Below are 18,617 nucleotides of genomic sequence, written 5' to 3'. Positions count from 1 at the left end.
ACTGACGGGCAAGGGTGTTTCAATTTTTGTCCACATGCTCTTTAGTATAGTGAAATAAAATTTTGGACTATAACTGACATGGAGAGAGTTATTCTAACTTAAACAATAGCACAATTTTAAACCAACAAATAACTTGCAATCAAAACTATTATGATCAGTAAGCATAGCTTTGTATGCAAGGTCAAACACTGCTGGACTAACTGGTCACTTTCTCTACATCCGATTTTGTTTCACAGTGTTGATATGCAATTTTCTTAAAAATTCTCTCCCAAAAAGTAAGTTAAACAGTTTTCTACATCGTTTCTATAGATGTTTATACAAAAAAAACAAAACACTTCAAACATAGCATTTCCTTTCAGAGTAAAAGTAATTTGCATCTTAATACGATAAAATGCAGATAAGTTTGCGATAAATTAACAATACTCAACTGGTTACACTAGTATATACTGAGAAAAGTATAAAAAGCATGTTTTTATTTTGCATAGTTTTTATATGTTATCTCAAAAAGGACATTTTCTTCAGATGTGCATCAGTAACTACAACTTCAAGAATACTGCCTTCCTTTCAGAAGAAATATTAAAATTGCATCTTAAATGTCCTAATTAGTCCTGGAACTTGAGCACATCATTTCCCTGATGTTTTAGTTGATGCAACTATCATAAGTCATTTACTGTCCACATCATAATAACGTTTTAAAAATAACTAAAAGATTGTAGGCAAATACACTTGAGATAAAATATAGTTTGGATTTTCCCCACCATGAATACATGTGCTGCCCCAGACAGTTTCTTAAATAAAAAAAAAAAAGAGTTTAGATCAAATCATAGTTACTACTTCTGTAAAACAAAAACATTACTTGTGAAAAAATAGTTACACATATGCAGTTAGATTTAAACATAGGTGGCAAGGCAACATTGGGTCATCACAGCAGAACACAAGGACTTGAAATGCTTACGTTATCTTCTAACTCACCACCTCACTATTTGTTGCTTATACATTTGTTGTTGTTTTTTTGCAAATAAAGAACAACTCTTAATGCATAGTTCAAAATATTTTATTGTTTGTATGGTTATAAGAAAGTAAACTTAAATAATGGTTCCTATACAACTAAACTGGTTAGGAACAACTCTTCAAACAGGTACAATGATAGTAAAGCTTCCCACCACCCTCCAAACAGGAAAGTGCAGTAATGATATTTTATTTATTGTTAGACAGTGTATTACAACTGAATCTAGCACTTACACTTTCAGTATTTTTCTTATAATCTAACCACCAAAAAATTGTATAGTTTCTGTTCTGGGTTGTGTGGCACTCCACTATTTAAAATATTAAAAAACTTTTTATCCTCCTTAGAGTTCAATTAATTTTTTAATTAGAAAAAAATGTAATGCTTAAATATAAAAAAAAGTTGATTTCATTTTTAAAAGACATTAAAATTCATCAATGAAACAATGCTAAATATAAATCGAAACATTAAAAAACAATCCATTTTATTTTCTCACACAATTTTATGTCATAAAACACAAAAACTTTCCTTAAGATAAATTAATTTTCAGTTGAAACTGCAAGGATGTTTGATATTTAAATATTTATTGAGTGCATAGTTGATAAAAACTGGCTAAAACTTATAACAAATACGTAAGTATTACATAATATGCTGTAGTCTGTCCACACCAAAGAATTTCCAGTAACTCTTTCGGACATTTTGTTTGCCGAAGCAAATGTTATGCTAATAACAAGAGATTTTATTCACATTCTCATGATTGAAACTAATGAAGACACAGGGTTCACTTTAATGATAAAAGAAATAAATGTTTGTAAAACAGTATGTACAGTGATTGGATAGGTGGGAACTTTCGCTATTTAATATTGGAAGAATGAAACTTTCACGATATCCTACTTTCTGGTCAATACTGGCAGCTTCACATTATTTTCCAAATAAACTTTTACATTCTGTGGATAAGGGATATATTTCAAAACAAATTTTACTTTATTATAATTTAAGTCAATTTGTTACAATCAGTTATCCTCAGAAGGCCCAACAGCATTACTAGACTATTTGATGGTTAATGTATATCCATGCTGTAATCTTCCTCGTTACTTAGAGACTGTCCATTTTGGGAGGTTATTAATGTCCTTCCTTTTCTGGAAGAGCTTGTCTCTGCTTCTGATTTTTTAAGATAAAATAGGACATATGCTGCCTTGGACTGGAAAGAAATAAAATCATAAGTAGCTCATAAATGCTTACTCATAACATTTTCATAACTATCTTTACAAACTTGAAAAATAATATTTAATTCTGTAAACTGTATTCATAAAAAAATGTTCATTTTGGAACTTTGTGTAGATTTACATTTAGGCAAATAACTCAGATATCTACATTTATCATGTACAGCATATCAAGAGATTGAAGTATTGAATACACGTAACATTCATCTCAAACCAACGAGAATCTCAGTTACATTATAAAATAGTAACAATAATTATCAGTGTTTTACCATAAAGAAGTATCACCACACACTTAATCATTTGTATTGAGGGAAATATTAAAATTCATCAATAGAAAATTTATGGCAAACTCCAGTTTGGATATGCAATTCTTTCTTTAATATTAAAAAAGAAAAAATTATTTTATACTATTAAAAGCAATGTACAAGATTTCAATGGCTATTCTAAACATTTAAAATGTACTAATCTTATGTCTAGTAGGTGGTCAAGATTTCATTCACTACGAGAGTAACTTAAAAACATCTGTGGTACTTCAAGGATAAACCAACAATAAGAGATATGATGTTGAAGGACAGGTTAAACGATTAGCGACATGTGGAAAGAGACAAAACATGATGTGAACCTCCACTTATTGAAGACAACCAGATGATTATTTTCTTGGTAAGACTACTCAATTCTGACAGGTTAAATTATAATAAAATGGAAAATAAGTGAAATAGAGTTTTACTGGTAGTTAACCAAGACAAAATGACTGAATAAAGAAAGGCACAAATTTCAGAAACAGCTTAAACCTTATATATACAATAAGAAGAAAACAAGACTTCTGCAGTACATCTTGATTTCTTTAATCTTGGAGAAAAATCTGGTTAAAAACGCTAAAACTATTCACATTCTATAGCTGAACATTTGGGAAGTTTAAAATTCTGGAAGTATTTCAGTCTTAGGGAAGGTAATGTTAGAGTATACATCTATCCCATGGAATAGTATACGACTTCCATGGGCGAGTGCCGTTATGGAAACCAACACCTAGTTTTGAATTGGCATAACAAGATTTTGAGAACCATAAAATCAAATTTTATAAGTAATTTTAATTATAGCTACGAAAAAACAAGTTAAGATGTACTTGAATATCAACGTTTAGCCATATTCCAATATGTTAATGTAATAAACTTGTTTGGTAGGTGTTGTTAAAGGACTGTGTTTAACAAACTGACAATTCATGGGTTGGTAAAAACTTGCAGGAACTTCAGTAAGTGTTCCGACTACGTACCACAACATTCTCCTCCGATGCAGAAGAAACACTGCTGTCATCAAAATAATGCCACTGTTGCGTTTCTTTGTTCTTTGCATAGGCCGTGTCTAGAACAATATACAAGGTAGTAAAATTAAAATTATCACATTACCAGCTTCAATTTGTAACAATAACAAACTGAATAATTTATATTCTACTAGTTGGAGAAGGTAGTATGCTGATGTATGATAACAATGTTAGAATGTAACAAATCAATGATAACAACTGCAGAAATAGTCAGGTTTCTGGATACTAAATATAATCTAACACTAACCTAAGCAAACATCAGATCCTATCAAAGCTTTTCTCTAAAGTTTCCAAAGTTATTTCCATTTCTCTTTGGTTAATGACAAACAAAATACTGCAAGATACGCTTACTCACAAGAGACAGAGGTCATGTCATCAGTTATAAAATGGTCACAACATAGTGTAAAAGGTAATTACTTACAGTGACCACCTCCCATCCCTCCAAAATGATTGGCTACAGCTATAAGGTCATAAGTTGCTGGGCCATGATCAGGGTCAATTGCATAGTGTGTCATGTCCAGTCCTCTGGAAGTCATTGAGTAACATGCTAAACTATTCAATATTAACTAAAAACAGTTTACTACCTGAACACCAAGATTGTCAGTGACAAGAAGACAAAAAAGTGACAACACTTTAGAAAGGAGAGAAATTTTCATTTCCAAAAGCAGAAAAAAAAAGATTAAGATCATCTTCACTGTTCATGTTTTAATATAAATATTTACATCTAAACAATTCTCTATAAAAATGTTTGTTTTTCTCTCTTCAAGGTAAATACTAAGCCTACGTCATTTATGCCATCAATTTCATGACAGTTTTATTATCAAGAGTTTGGGTGATTTATGGCATTGAATATAAAATAAAAGGTTGCAGCTACAAAAATTCTCTCAAAATAGTTACATTTCTATGTGTCAAACAAAAGTTTGTTTTTAATTGAGTCAATATGGATTATTTTAGAAATACTAGTTAAGGTCGGTTATGACGTTTGGGTTATTGTAATGTTTACAGTAAAACTACTGTTATAATGAAGAGCGACGTACCTGATTGGGAAGTCTACCAAGGTGTCAATCTTGTCTCTCCAGTAACGATTATAAGAGAACCTTTTCAGGTGAATGATGAGCACTTGGGGTAATGACCACAAATCAAATTTTTTGGTAGCCTGCTGGTGTTTCTTACATTTTGGACAGTACCAGGGATCCTTAGCTCCCAGCTTCTCTGTAGTCATGAAGAGTCTTAAACATTCACTCAGTTGTATAACCTGGTGCTTCTGTGAGAATCTTGTATTAACTGACTCGTGGACAACGTATTCCTGGAAATTTATATCAAAATACTCAGAAGATATTTATTGGTTATTATTATTCTAAGTTCTTTCAATGTTTTAATTATCATCTGTTATTTAAGTACACAGAACAGTGATGCTAAGCCTATTATTATTTTTTATTATTATATATATATAAGAATTCACATTAGATTTTTCTCAGGTTTTGGATATATGAAAAACAAACCCAACAAAACTCTTACATTGGCCTGTTTTTCATCATAAAACTTCTCCTTGGCCATTGGATGCCAGTTAATAGCAAGGTACATGGAATCTATACATAATAAAAACATACAAAAGCCATAAATTTCTTAAATAAACAGCACTGAAATTATGCTAACACATCACTATAAGTAAAAACAGCTAAAAGAAATTCCTAAATTTGATAACCTGTGAAGTTTTATTTTTTAAAGTTCTCTTTGTGTTTTATTAAAAAAAAAAAAAAAGCTTTCTTTTCAAACTAGGTATCTAAGTCCTAAAGGAATGTCTGTTTTAGTCAATAAACTAATCAGATTTAGCAAAAGTGACTACACCAATCACATGAATATATATACAAACTAGTATTATATATCATCTCTTGAAATACTTGGTATTTGAAGTATGTGCTGATATCACACTGGACAAATAACCCCCTAATCAAGATAACAATACATAAATAACAAAAATGTGTTCAAGAAACAATGGAGGAAAAATTTCTGAAACAATAGTGCCAAAAACAAATCAAACAGTAACAAAGGCCAAGAAAGAGAATCAGGTTTTAAGAAGTTAAAAATACCAGAGCAGACAACTTTTGACACTAAAAGTGAAATTTCTTCAGCAGGTAGCATGAGTGAAAGTGTAGGTAGTAGGAATATCTCCTCTCTCTGATCATCTTTGTTTTTGTTCTTTTAAAAATGGTATATACATTTTGTTTTTCTTGTATATTAAAATAACAAACAGGATTTGAATAATGTTCCACACATGTTGTATTATCTTTCTTGTCATCCAATGAAACTTACCTAATAACTTAAGAGGTTTCCCATCATTTTTCAATTTGTCAACCTCGACATTTGCATATGGGTTAACATGAACTATGGTGAATAGACTGGGAGGTCTTGTTCCTTCTGTGTCTGAATCATCTATATTCTCTAACCTGTATCTTAACTGGTCATTGTCAGAGTTATCTTCAATGGCCATCTCTACTTCTGGTGGAAAGAACAAAGTTTATGTACATAAATCATTTTGATTTGATGAGACTAGAACAAGGTGTGGAAAATATTGATTGACATTTTTGGTTTTAATATATACATTTTACATTAACTTTTTATTTAACTTCACAATGATAACTATATTGTGAAATAACTTACTGTTTCTGTTTAGAAAAACATTTTCATGTAAAGGCTTTGACTGATGCCGATACATTTTAAAATATTAACATTGTACAAGTAAACTTAACTAGTTTGGTTTCAAAATCTCATGTTGCTTAAACAGTAAATACTGACAAAACTATAAATGAAAGGCTAAAAATAAGCCTAAAACTCAAATAAGCAATATGTTCTTATACAGTACAATCACTTTCAGCCAGTGTGGAATCATGCTAAGAAAAAATAGCATTGATAAATATGGGATACCATGATGATTAACTTCATAAAAACGTACAAATAAGATACGAGATTTAAACAAAACTAAAATGTGTGTGTCAAGTATAAAGCACCTATGTAGCATTGTTATTTAACAATGGAGTTTTCAGTTTTTGAAAGAGTTCTTGAAAAGTAGACCAGTGAAATCTGAGTGTCACTTAGCAATCAAACTCTTGTATGTTCACAAGAAATGACAATGTAAACAACAAAACAGTGCAAAGTGTTTTTGGTTTTATAAAAAAGTCCCATGTAGTTTTAAACACAAGCAAATAAAGTTTGAGTTAAATGAGAAACTGAAATTTTGAGTAGAATTGGAAAATATAATGATATAGTTCATTCAACTTTTAAAAAGACAACAAAAAATGATGTCAGTTAAGTAACTGTATAGTGTTAACTCATTTTAAAATCAAATTGTAATCACAATATAAATAACTTATTTCTTACCAAATTTTTTACAATGCACTCAGTGATAAAAGCTTCAACCTACAAGATTTTTTAAACAGGATCATTCAAACAAGGTTTTAAATCCAAGGGTTTTATATAGGATCAAACAAAGACTAAACTCAATAGATTATTTGAACAATGCCATCATCAAAATTTTTCACACAGAACCGTCCACACAAAGGCCCTCAAAAATACATCCTTGTGATTGGACCCCATGCCAGATGTATTATATTCACTACAACCTTTTATCAAATTTTAAAATTACTCCTTGAAATATCCAAATAAGGTGTTCTCAATTTTTTTTAGAACTGCTTTAAATATTAATGTTTGGAATGATTTTTAAAAAAAGGGGTGAATTTTACTGTCTCAAGATAGCTCTGGATCAAATACCGTGAGCCTAGAATACTTCCTGTATGTCATTACTTGTATTACAGAAGAAACAAATTAGAAGAAGAAACAAATTAGATATTTCATGTAATATGATACCCAAAATATTTTGTTTAAAGATTTGAAGAGACAAAATCTACCTCCATTAAATCCTTTTCGGTTATTTTCAATCCACCATCTGTCACCACTACTAGGTTGATGTACATATCGGCTACAAAAAAAAAAACAAACAAAAAAACCCGTTAAAAATAGAAAAAAACTTCTCAAAATTTCACAATAAATAAAAGTCCTTAATTATTGAACTTTCTACTGTTACTTTTCTGACAATAACAAAGATCAATTTTCATGTTTAGACTTGTGATGTATGATGGAATAAAAGTGAGAATCAAAAGTATTCAGTTAACTTTCACATTTACTATGATCATAGGCAGTCTTACCTACTGGGCAATTGCTCAGGGCCCTACACATTTAAATGTGCATGATGTTGTTCCTTTTAATCTACTTCTAAGTTTTCTTATTATTATTGTTATGGGGCCCTGTTTACTGAATTCTGCATGGGGCTCAAGAAATGACCAAGTGTCTCTGATTCTCTCTAAACACTACCTATCACTATATCTGTAACTTTCAGAACCATTCTGTGACCACCTTCTAATCAAAGTTTATTATTTTTTTTGTTAACTGTAGCTGCTCAAGTTGTAATCAGTTATTCTCTGTCCAGAAACAGTATTAAATGACAGAATAAAATTTTCATTAGTTATAACTAGCAGCATAAATTGCCAAACAATGTGCGAGTGAAGAGAAAAAGAAACATATGTTCTAAAATATTCAGTGTTTATTATATTTTTAGATGTTTAAATAAAAATCTAGACTAGAAATAAAATACCTTTGTTCAGACATTACTGAATATTATGTTTAAATCTGTTTAAAACTGCACACTTATCTAACATTGTTATCCACAAAGCTTGACATACTGTGTTAAAGTTGAAACAGGACCCTCATCCCTGACATGATACTTTCCACGAGTATCAGTTAGCCAGATGTTTAAGTAATAAACAGATTATCAGATGAAAATTTTGAGAAAAGAAAAACTTATAGTTTAGAAAGAAAAACTTTCGAATTGAGAAGTTTGTATTCATTTTTGTACATGACAAATACAGATTTAGAAATGCTCCCCTTTTCATAGCACTCAATTAAAAAGTAATTCATACAAATCAAACTATGTCATCTTTGTGCTCCTCTTAACGACTTTAATGATGTTTATCCAGGTGCAAAAATAACATAATTCACTTTAATACATACAAGCTTTTCTTTCTACAGAAAACAACATGGTAACTGGTAAAATTGTTTTCAGAGGAATATGTTAGACATAGGTGGACAATCTTACACTACTTTTATACATGTAAACACACCTAAAAAACCCACTGTAAATCCAACCTGACAAATAACTAATAATAAAAAACAAACTTGATACTTACAACATATGTCTCAGGATTGTGTTATATAACAGTTCATAGCTACAATCATATTTTGGTACAGACACCAGCAAAGGGTGTCCAAATAGGGTGACTGCATAGTTGTTCATTCCAGTCTTTAATCTAAAATGAAGTTAATACTTATGTACTGATATCTTCTTGTAGATGGCAAATATAATTTCTTAGCATGTTAAATACAAGATATAAATGATAGAAAAAGATCACATACACTGGTTTACGAGTAGAGATAAATAATAGGTTACACTACATAAATTTGTATAATTTTATTTTTTGACAGAATTCAAATTTTTTGTTTTTACTTGAGAAAGAATACTTCATAGTTTTTTTATTGGTACTTTTAAAACCCTGTAAGCACAAAACTCAAACAAACTTATTGTTAAAGTTTTTCTCTTACTTCAACACAGGTTATAAAACACTATTATTACCAGCATTACAACTACTTAAGTATAGTAAAGTAAAGTAAAGTAAAGTATAGGTGAAGCCCTCTGGTAGAATATTACTGATGTGTTAGTTAAAAAGAACTGTCAGAAATAAGGAAATTGATATTCAACTTTGATCATCATTGTCTACAGTGGGTAAAAATAAGTTGCACTGGTTTTCACAGTTTTGCTTACATAAAACAAATGAAACTACATTACAGCTAGTATCCAATAATACTAAAAGAAACTTCTTGTGCTGTTAAGATCAGAAACAACGTATATAAAAATCTTTAAATGGAAAATAATCATGGACTATGACTTAAGGCTTGAGAAACAAATATTATATTAAAAAGCCTAAACCTCATACATTGGGAAAATCCACAGAAAATAACAAAACAGATACTGGATTCATCCTACTTCATTGGCACACCAAGTAATATATTGGTTTGAAGCTTAATCAAAGTAAAGCTAAGTTGAAAAAGAATTTACAACAAAATCATAACAATTATTTAAAAACACAAACCTGAATATACATTTGTGTTTACTTGTAGACAAATTCTTTCTTGTATGATAACAGCAACAATAAACTGAATCCATATTAAACATTTACTTACAATTTTATAATCCTTATAACAGAATTACCTACAAGTTTATACTTATTTCTTATATGTTTATTTCTATTAAAATCTATTTCATATCAGTAAAATAAATAAATAAAATTTATGATTGTATCTTTTTTTGGTGAACAAATCTCAAATTTTAGTACTCTTTTGTTCTGTCAGTGACTACAAAATGTAACATTAATAAATTTACCGTTTATCTCTCATGCACAAAGGTAGAATGATATAGTTAGAGTCTCCGTTCCGAGCAAAGGCAACTTCATACCTGTAAAAGTAAAACACTTAAGTAATTTCAATAACAACAGCACGGATGAAAAGATTTGAAACGAGGAAAGGCCACGAGTGGAATGAATATTGAAAAGCATCGTTATATTGTACAGATTTACTAATTGGAATAATACAGTTGCTTTCTATTTGTATATTGTCACTTGGTTTATTTAACTTTTTATCAATTCTTCCTTAAAAATAGCAGAAAATACATAATTTTACCATCAATATATAAACATACTATAATTCCAGAATGTCCACTTATGTTTACAGAGTATGCAAGTTGTTTATCAAGATGAGTTTTATTATTAAAAATGTCAATGCAGGAATAAATATTTTAAGTAAAAAGAATTAAAATATAAGAAAAATAATTTACAAATGCGACATCTGTTGACGATAATCTTAACTATAAAACTTTTCTGAGTATGTACGCATCTAATAGTGTAGCACAATAGAATAAATTTTTGTGGTAGAGACAAACATATTGCTTCATGATGAAGAGAAGCTCACATGATGTAAAAATGGTGTTCTAAAGATAGCAGCATGGGTATTAAACTTTATTTTAATTAAAGTACAGAACAACCATCTTAAGTCATCTTCAGGTTAAGAAAGATGAAAAGATCTCATCTGCAATTTATAACATCTGAACTACATATTAATCTATCCCTCCAGTAAACTTATGTGATGCACTACAATTAATTACATCTCTTTATAAATAAACACACACAAATGGTCAGACAACGACACAGGCCACAGTACTCCAGGCAAAAAGCATTCATGTTTTGCCAATGTTTGTCACACAAGTAACTACAGTATATCTCTTCATAAGTAAATGCACAACTCTTTGGTCAGGCAACAACTTAGCCCATATTAAACCACATAGGAAAAAATTCAGTTTGTAGGTTCAAGTTCTTACACTGCAAGATTCCACTTAATATTTTCTATCCAGACTAAGAAATATTCATTAGTATGTACGAGTTTGTGAATCAGACATTAAGAACCAGATTAATAAAAACCACTTGTAATATTGGTAATAAGAACCAGATTAATAAAAATCACTTGTAATATTGGTAATAAGAAGCAGATTAATAAAAACCACTTGTAATATTGGTAATAAGAACCAGATTAATAAAAACCACTTGTAATATTGGTAATAAGAACCAGATTAATAAAAACCACTTGTAATATTGGTAATAAGAAGCAGATTAATAAAAACCACTTGTAATATTGGTAATAAGAAGCAGATTAATAAAAACCACTTGTAATATTGGTAATAAGAAGCAGATTAATAAAAACCACTTGTAATATTGGTAATAAGAAGCAGATTAATAAAAACCACTTGTAATATTGGTAATAAGAAGCAGATTAATAAAAACCACTTGTAATATTGGTAATAAGAAGCAGATTAATAAAAACCACTTGTAATATTGGTAATAAGAAGCAGATTAATAAAAACCACTTGTAATATTGGTAATAAGAAGCAGATTAATAAAAACCACTTGTAATATTGGTAATAAGAAGCAGATTAATAAAAACCACTTGTAATATTGGTAATAAGAACCAGATTAATAAAAACCACTTGTAATAACTGACATCTTATATTTTTATTCCAAGCGAGTTTCTCGTCATCATGAATAACTTCAAACAAAGTTTGATTGTGTGGTACTTCCTTTGTTCTCCCAGGATGATTTAGAGTTGGTAAGTATAAGTAAAGAAATAATATGCTGTACAAGATGTCATAATGTTAACTCGAAACTAAAAATGTAACTCAAGGCAAAGTTATGCTACAAAATAAGGGTTATAAGTAATATAGAACATAATTACTGAAAAAAAATACCTTATGGAAGCATCTTTATTAGGAGTTGTACAACCCTTTAATGCACAGACAACCAAGTGTCAAATGCAAGACTAGAAACATGTTAAGAATCAAAATTAGATTTATCCAATACTGGAGAAGTTCCTATAGTTCCTCAATGTAATTGTATGTAATGTTTAAAAATGTCTTATGCACCTTAAAAGCATCATTTTACGTTTTATGATTTTACCGACTCTTATCACGACAGTACTATCACGATCAACTTATTAGAACTTTAAACAACTTTTAAATTATACCAATGAACTTTACATCACGTCAACTCATGAATAACACATCACACTCACACAAAGATTTTTTCTTGCTCCAGAATGTTGCTGAGCCCTTCATCTCCTTGAAATATCTTTTGGAACCGATGGTTATATACATTTGTCACTACAAGCTATAACAAAACACAGATAAAAATTAAATAATTTTCAATGTTACTGATCAACCATCATTATTTATTTTGTATGCCCAGAAAAATAAAACCTCCAATATGTACAAAAATAAACCAGTTAAGATCCCTTTTTAGTAATTGTGAGCAATATTCACATGGCTACAACATAACTTCTAATTTGAGAGACTGAATGTGATAAAAACGCATTACTAACTTAAAAATAAAAATATACTTGTGTACAGCCCATCCAAACTCATGGGCAAGTATTACCACCCCAACCCCCGTAGTATACCCTAATATTACATTTCATACCTAATTGAAATAAAGACATTTTGCAAATTCAAGCTGGACCAACAAAGAAAAGCCAGTTGAGGCAGCTAAATTCCTTTGTGAACCAATCAAAATTAAGATCATTCATGAAATAAATTTGTGGAGTATTCATAGAATAATTATCGATAGAATTTGGATTTACAATTTTCAAATATATTAGAAAAGTCATTGTATTTTGATAGCATTGTTTTAACAATAGATTTTGTCATGTTGCTTAGCAAAAATTTGCTATTGTTGTCAGTCTAAAATAACAACATGTACAGACAAGAAAACTAAAAATATTTGTTGATTTATTAATTTAGTCACCATTCATTAAAAGAGGTTTGTTTGTTTTTTATTTAAAAGCTCTGCAATACATAATAGCTTAATTTGGAAACAGCTGAAGTGAAAACCTGAAATCAACATTTTTACTTTCATGATAAAGTTTATGCACTTGGTTCCAGGTTATGCGATTCCACACTATGTCTTTACTTTAAAATTATAATATCAACACTTACTACACTTAGTTTGATTACTGTCTTCTGTAATTTTACAGATGTGGATGCACTAGGACTGTTCGGGGGGAGAGGACATGAAACTTCTATTTTATCTATACAAATGTATCTTGGATTTTATAACTTCTCACATTTGAAGAAACCAAACATGCAACACACTACAGCTTCCATATAGGTTGGACTTTTCTGCAACATATTAGATCAACCTTCAATCTAAGGCATGTACTTTTACTGGTATCTTGTTTTCTTATCATTCTAATACAGATAAGAACATTGAGGTATACAACATTATTTGATAAATTAGTGAAAACAAAACACATAGCAGTTTTGCCAGTAACAAAACTTAACTTACTCTATCAGCCTGGATATCAGCAAGTTTTGAGACTGCTTCACACAAGTCTTGTACACATCCCATTTTAGGGACTGTTACCTTCATCTAAAAACAACAAACACAATATTCTTGTTTAAGCCTACAAAGTTCAGTAAATAAAAGAATCAGATACCCATTATTAATAGCAAGAGAGAGGTGAACATATTGTTTAATTTTAGGAAGGCTTGTTCATAAGTTTACATTAAAGTTGTTATTCAATGAACACAAGATCCAAGACAGAAGTTAAAGCTAACTGTGTGTTGTGTTCAGTAAGAGATACATGCTATTACTTTTTCAGCACATTGGCTCTACAGCCTATTTTACCTTCCAGGGTCCAGAAAAGAAATGTGCTGAAATGAATGTCCCACTCATTTGTATATGTAGCTGTTGTGTCTTGGCCAATAAGTGACCCTTGAAAAAGTAAATAGAGCACGACTCACCGGTAGGTGGTGTGGGAGCCAACATATTAAATGTTACTTCAACTAGCAATATTGGTTAGAACAGTTAATATATCTTGTTTTATTAATTATTTTTAATATTTTGTGTGTGTGTGTGTGTGTGTGTGTGTGTGTGTGTGTGTGTGTGTGTGTGTGTGTGTGTGTGTGTGTGTGTGTGTAATAATAATAATATATATATATTGCTAACAGTAAGGGTTCCCAACTGAAGAAACAATGCATTTTAATCTTTTTTAAGTAAGAACATTAAATAACTATACTCAATGAATTTTTCATTTTCATCTAAGCTAATATTAATTAAAATAACAATTTCAACAAAAAAATTGTTAAAAGAAGTGATCTAGTCACAGAAAACAAAATCACCATAAAATATGAAATAAAAAACAACATTAAAATATCTATTCTGATATTTCAGTGTTGGTAGATAACTAAATTGGTTAACCAATCTCAATTTAAAACAAAAAACAACACATTTAGTTTCAAAGAGGCAAATAAAAGTATCCTTAATTTTAAGGGAAAAAGAAAACATCTTGCCTTCTATGTTTATAAAATATTTATAAATATCCAACATCTATGGTGTAAAAAAAATTATACCACGTAGAAATCTTCATGAGATTTATCACTACAAGCCACAAAGACCTTTCTGATTTCTCTTTGAAACAAGCAGTAGTAACAAATGTGAACTTGTAAAGAATAATAAACTTGAGAAAACTACTTATGACGTGAACTTATAAACAAACAGAGAAAAGTTCAACATTTTCTGGCTGTGGTCAAGGGGTTAGTACCTGTAATATTCTTTCATTGACGTCTAACTTAACCAAGAAAATTTCCATCTGACGCTCTTTTCTGACTGGAAGAGGCAAAGACAAATAACAAGATGGATCAAACGTCACTGAAACTTTTGAGCACACAGGACACACAAGTGTGGACTTCAGGAGTCCATGAAAAATGTCAACAATGATGGAATTATTTCGTTTCAGGTAATTCTCCCAGGCTTCTTTGGCCACCACCTTTAATAACAAATAAATATGATAATATTGAATGAAAACAGCCATTTATGTACAAGACATACATTTAATTTAAAAAAAAAAGTTAATAAATCCCTCTTAAATTTGTGTTCTTTCCAAGTTTTAGTTACATCAAAACTCTGTAAACTAGAATATTGAGAATTAATCATTTCTTGAGGTTTTAATGCTAATTATGTAACTCGAAACCATTCTGAAACACCCGTAATTAAATACGTTTTTGGTATTACCATGTTTCTAATATATACAAGAATTCAACTTCCAATTGATGAATTAATTACAATATTTTAATATCTGAGGTTAAAATCTGTACATTAGAAACAAAGCTTATTTTGGAAGAATGTATTTAATTAATAACAAGTGTGGTCAGGAAGAAGATGGATTTCCAGTCGACCAATCTACATCACAGCCAACAAATGCAAAGCAAGAGTTGATGTTGTGAGGAATCAGGCATCTCTAAAAAATAGCTAAAAGTAGATCTTTAATATAGTTTAATATTATTTGTTATTAAGAAATAACTAGCTTAGAGCAGTAAAATCTAAAAGGTTATTTTTTTCATGTTTATTAAATACATTAAAATAATATCCAAAATACATCAAACAGAACTGTGTTTATATGAAAGAATGTTTTAAATAATATAAACTATCATAATCATTTCCATTAATGTGTCCAGATGGAATATTTTGTGACCATTTTCTATTTGTTTTTTTCCCCCCACAAATATAAATATTTTCTTTTATAGAGCACATGCAGAGCAGTTTAAATTTTACCAAAAATAAATCACACTTATAACTGATGAAAAATCAAGTTAAAAGAGAATATAAATGCAAAACTTCATTAATTTAGAAACAAACAAAAAACTAACTTCATCAGGTCTGCCATCAGCATCTTTCATTTCAATGTAAGGTTTGTTCTTCACTCTGTTCAAGTCTTCATGGAGACCATCCAACAAAAAAGCCATGAGTTCCTGGCAGTCTTGCTGCTGGTAACCTGAGAACTGAGGAGCAAACTTTCCCACTGCCAACTGATAGAAAAAGATAAACAAATTTTAGTTTCATCCATAAATCTTCTCACTATACTGCTCTGTTAAGCAAAATGTTTTCTATAAACATCTACAGTAAACAAGCTATATATATAGCAATCTCATTTGAAAATTTCAGAAGTAAAAGTGACTAGGAGACATAAGAAATAAATTGAATTTGATGGCTCGTAGTTTAAATGAAAGACAAATTCAAACCTTGAAACATCGAGGTATGATGTAGGTGAACTGGCCTGACCAAATGGTTTTCATTAATTCTCCATATGATTTTGCAATCTCACCCTTCATTCCCAAAGGGTTGTTAACATTAAGTTCATCCCAGTATTTTCCTTTTAGAAAGTAGTCTGTGAGAGGAGGAGTGTTGCTCATACACTGAAACATCAGAAACAAAAAGTTGATTGTGAACAGCAAGTTTACTTGTTATTTCCTCCTTTGTACATTTACAATATTACTAAAAATTAATCTAAAACAGAAAAACCTGAAGTGCATTTAAGATGGAAGGGATGCTATATATGAATCTCATAGGCAGATGAAACAACATTTGATGCAACTTGATGTTATCACTGAGAATGAACTTAAATATTTTGGTCAATAAACCACAAGTTTAAACCATAAGTTAAACATTCTTATTGGCTAACCAGTACTTGGTAAGTTTTTGTTTGTCAATGCATAAAAACATGCTGCTGAAACTACAGAATTTATTATAATTCTGTATTAGTCATCCAATTAAACTTGTATAATTTTTAGGCAGCTGAAAATTTAATTCAGTTTGTGTACATTAAACTGAAAATTCCTGGAAAAATTACATACACTTTGCCAAAAGGTTTCTTACTTGCTATCAAAAATAATTAGTTTGTTTTAATTTTAAACATTCACACACTAATATGACTGTTGTAAAATAACAGAGAAAACCTTTAGCAACTAATTAAAACCACCTCGACTTTAAACATGTTTCTGTGTCATTCTAATTGTACAGTAAGTACAAAGTATTAAAAAAAGTATTTGATAACTAACGGTTTAAGAGTATTAGGTATTAATAATTATTTCAAAGTAAACCAAATAAAAAACAAACTATAATTAAAGCCATAACAGAGTAATCTGTATGTTAGTGTAACAAATTTTTATACTTTGCAATGTATGTTATTAAGTCTGTTTATTAAAAAAAACAACAAAGAAGTGGCAAAACCTGACAATTAGATAAAAAAATCTTAAGTTAAAGTGAATGCACAGATATCCATCTCAATCTAGGCTACTGATCAATTTTTTTGTAATCCAAGTACATAACTGTATTTCTACTGAATTTAAATTTAGAAAATAAGTCTTGAACTAATCACCTGTAATGCAGAGTTCATAAAACATGTATTTCCTAGATTACTAAGCCCACAAAGACCAGGTTGAACTCTGCCCATTACACCACTGTTGTAGTCGTAACTATGAAAGTTTATTCCACTGACTGAGCCATAACTCCTAGTTGTTCTGAAACAAACATTCTGAGATTAATTCTCATGTACTATAAATTATACACAGAATCGCACCTAGCTTCATCCTAGAACTGAAATATGCCTATCTTAGTGATGTTGAAAGATTATATAAAAACAAACTTCATAGAAATACAATAACTTTTAGAGAAGAGAAGGAAGGTAGAAATTATTTATAGTTAATACATCCAGTACTTAAACCTCATAATAATAAAATTTGGTTAGTGCTTGTTTGTTATTGAATTTCTCACAAAGCTATACGAGGACTATCTGTGCTAGCCGTCTGTAATTTAGCGGTGTAACACTAGAGGGAAGGCAGCTAATCATCACCACCCACCGTTAACTCTTGGGCTACTCTTACTAACAAATAGTGGGATTGACCATTACATTATAATGCCCTCATGGCTGAAATGGCAAGCACTTTTGGTGCTGGTCAATGCTCCCTTCAGTATTAACATTTTGTTTATTATATGATCAAAATTATTAATCTGAAAGAAATGCATGACTGATTTTTACAAATATACTACAAAAATAGTTCCTTTCTGTAAATTCTGGACAACTACACTATGCATAGTGTGAATTACACATCTTTCCATTTTGTTTAGTTTAACCATATGTGTGCAAGTGGGTACCTAAGTGCACATTCAACAACTTTTAGAAAGTTGCCATATAATATGGTGTCAAACCTATCGGCTATTCATTGAGTCCTATGGTAATGATTTAGCAACATTTCACATTACGGTAAACAAGTTGCAGTATACAAGAATTATTGAAAAAAAGAAGAAGAAGAAGAAAAAAGTGTCCCTGGGGGACCATTAAGCTTTTCATGGAGAGGGAACCAAAAACTGAACAAAAACAAAAACGCAAACTTAACTAATTCAAAACATATACCAGCCTACAAAAATTATGTTGAATTAATCAAATTATAGAATCACTTCATATTTTAAAATAAAAATAAGATAACCTTGTAAAAAATGGTGAATTTAATCGTTGATTAGTCAAGAAATTTAGACCAAACATAATAACTTGCTAAGAAAAAGCCACATTAAATTACAGACATGCA

At 30.0% G+C, this 18,617-nt stretch overlaps 1 protein-coding gene across 1 annotated transcript in view; it reads right to left on the bottom strand.

The window, feature by feature from the left end:
• Positions 1-1,036: 1,036 nt before the first annotated feature.
• Positions 1,037-18,617, bottom strand: part of LOC143251114 (ubiquitin carboxyl-terminal hydrolase 15-like) — a 46,218-nt gene continuing 28,637 nt past the window's right edge. The window contains exons 7-21 of the mRNA XM_076502479.1: positions 17,411-17,552; positions 16,275-16,448; positions 15,903-16,061; positions 14,798-15,022; positions 13,540-13,623; positions 12,272-12,366; positions 10,038-10,109; positions 8,788-8,907; positions 7,453-7,523; positions 5,861-6,046; positions 5,066-5,136; positions 4,585-4,853; positions 3,969-4,072; positions 3,500-3,588; positions 1,037-2,207 (exon numbers count right to left, since the gene is read on the bottom strand). Coding sequence (XP_076358594.1) covers positions 2,067-2,207; positions 3,500-3,588; positions 3,969-4,072; positions 4,585-4,853; positions 5,066-5,136; positions 5,861-6,046; positions 7,453-7,523; positions 8,788-8,907; positions 10,038-10,109; positions 12,272-12,366; positions 13,540-13,623; positions 14,798-15,022; positions 15,903-16,061; positions 16,275-16,448; positions 17,411-17,552 — 2,002 coding nt within the window. The 3' untranslated portion in view covers positions 1,037-2,066. The remainder of the gene's footprint in view (positions 2,208-3,499; positions 3,589-3,968; positions 4,073-4,584; positions 4,854-5,065; positions 5,137-5,860; positions 6,047-7,452; positions 7,524-8,787; positions 8,908-10,037; positions 10,110-12,271; positions 12,367-13,539; positions 13,624-14,797; positions 15,023-15,902; positions 16,062-16,274; positions 16,449-17,410; positions 17,553-18,617) is intronic.

The sequence above is a fragment of the Tachypleus tridentatus genome, chromosome 5, assembly GCF_004210375.1.
Source record: "Tachypleus tridentatus isolate NWPU-2018 chromosome 5, ASM421037v1, whole genome shotgun sequence".
In the NCBI taxonomy this organism is placed as follows: Eukaryota; Metazoa; Arthropoda; class Merostomata; order Xiphosura; family Limulidae; genus Tachypleus; species Tachypleus tridentatus.
Note: the sequence above shows the minus strand (reverse complement) of the source record. Positions and strands in the feature narration are given on the sequence as shown.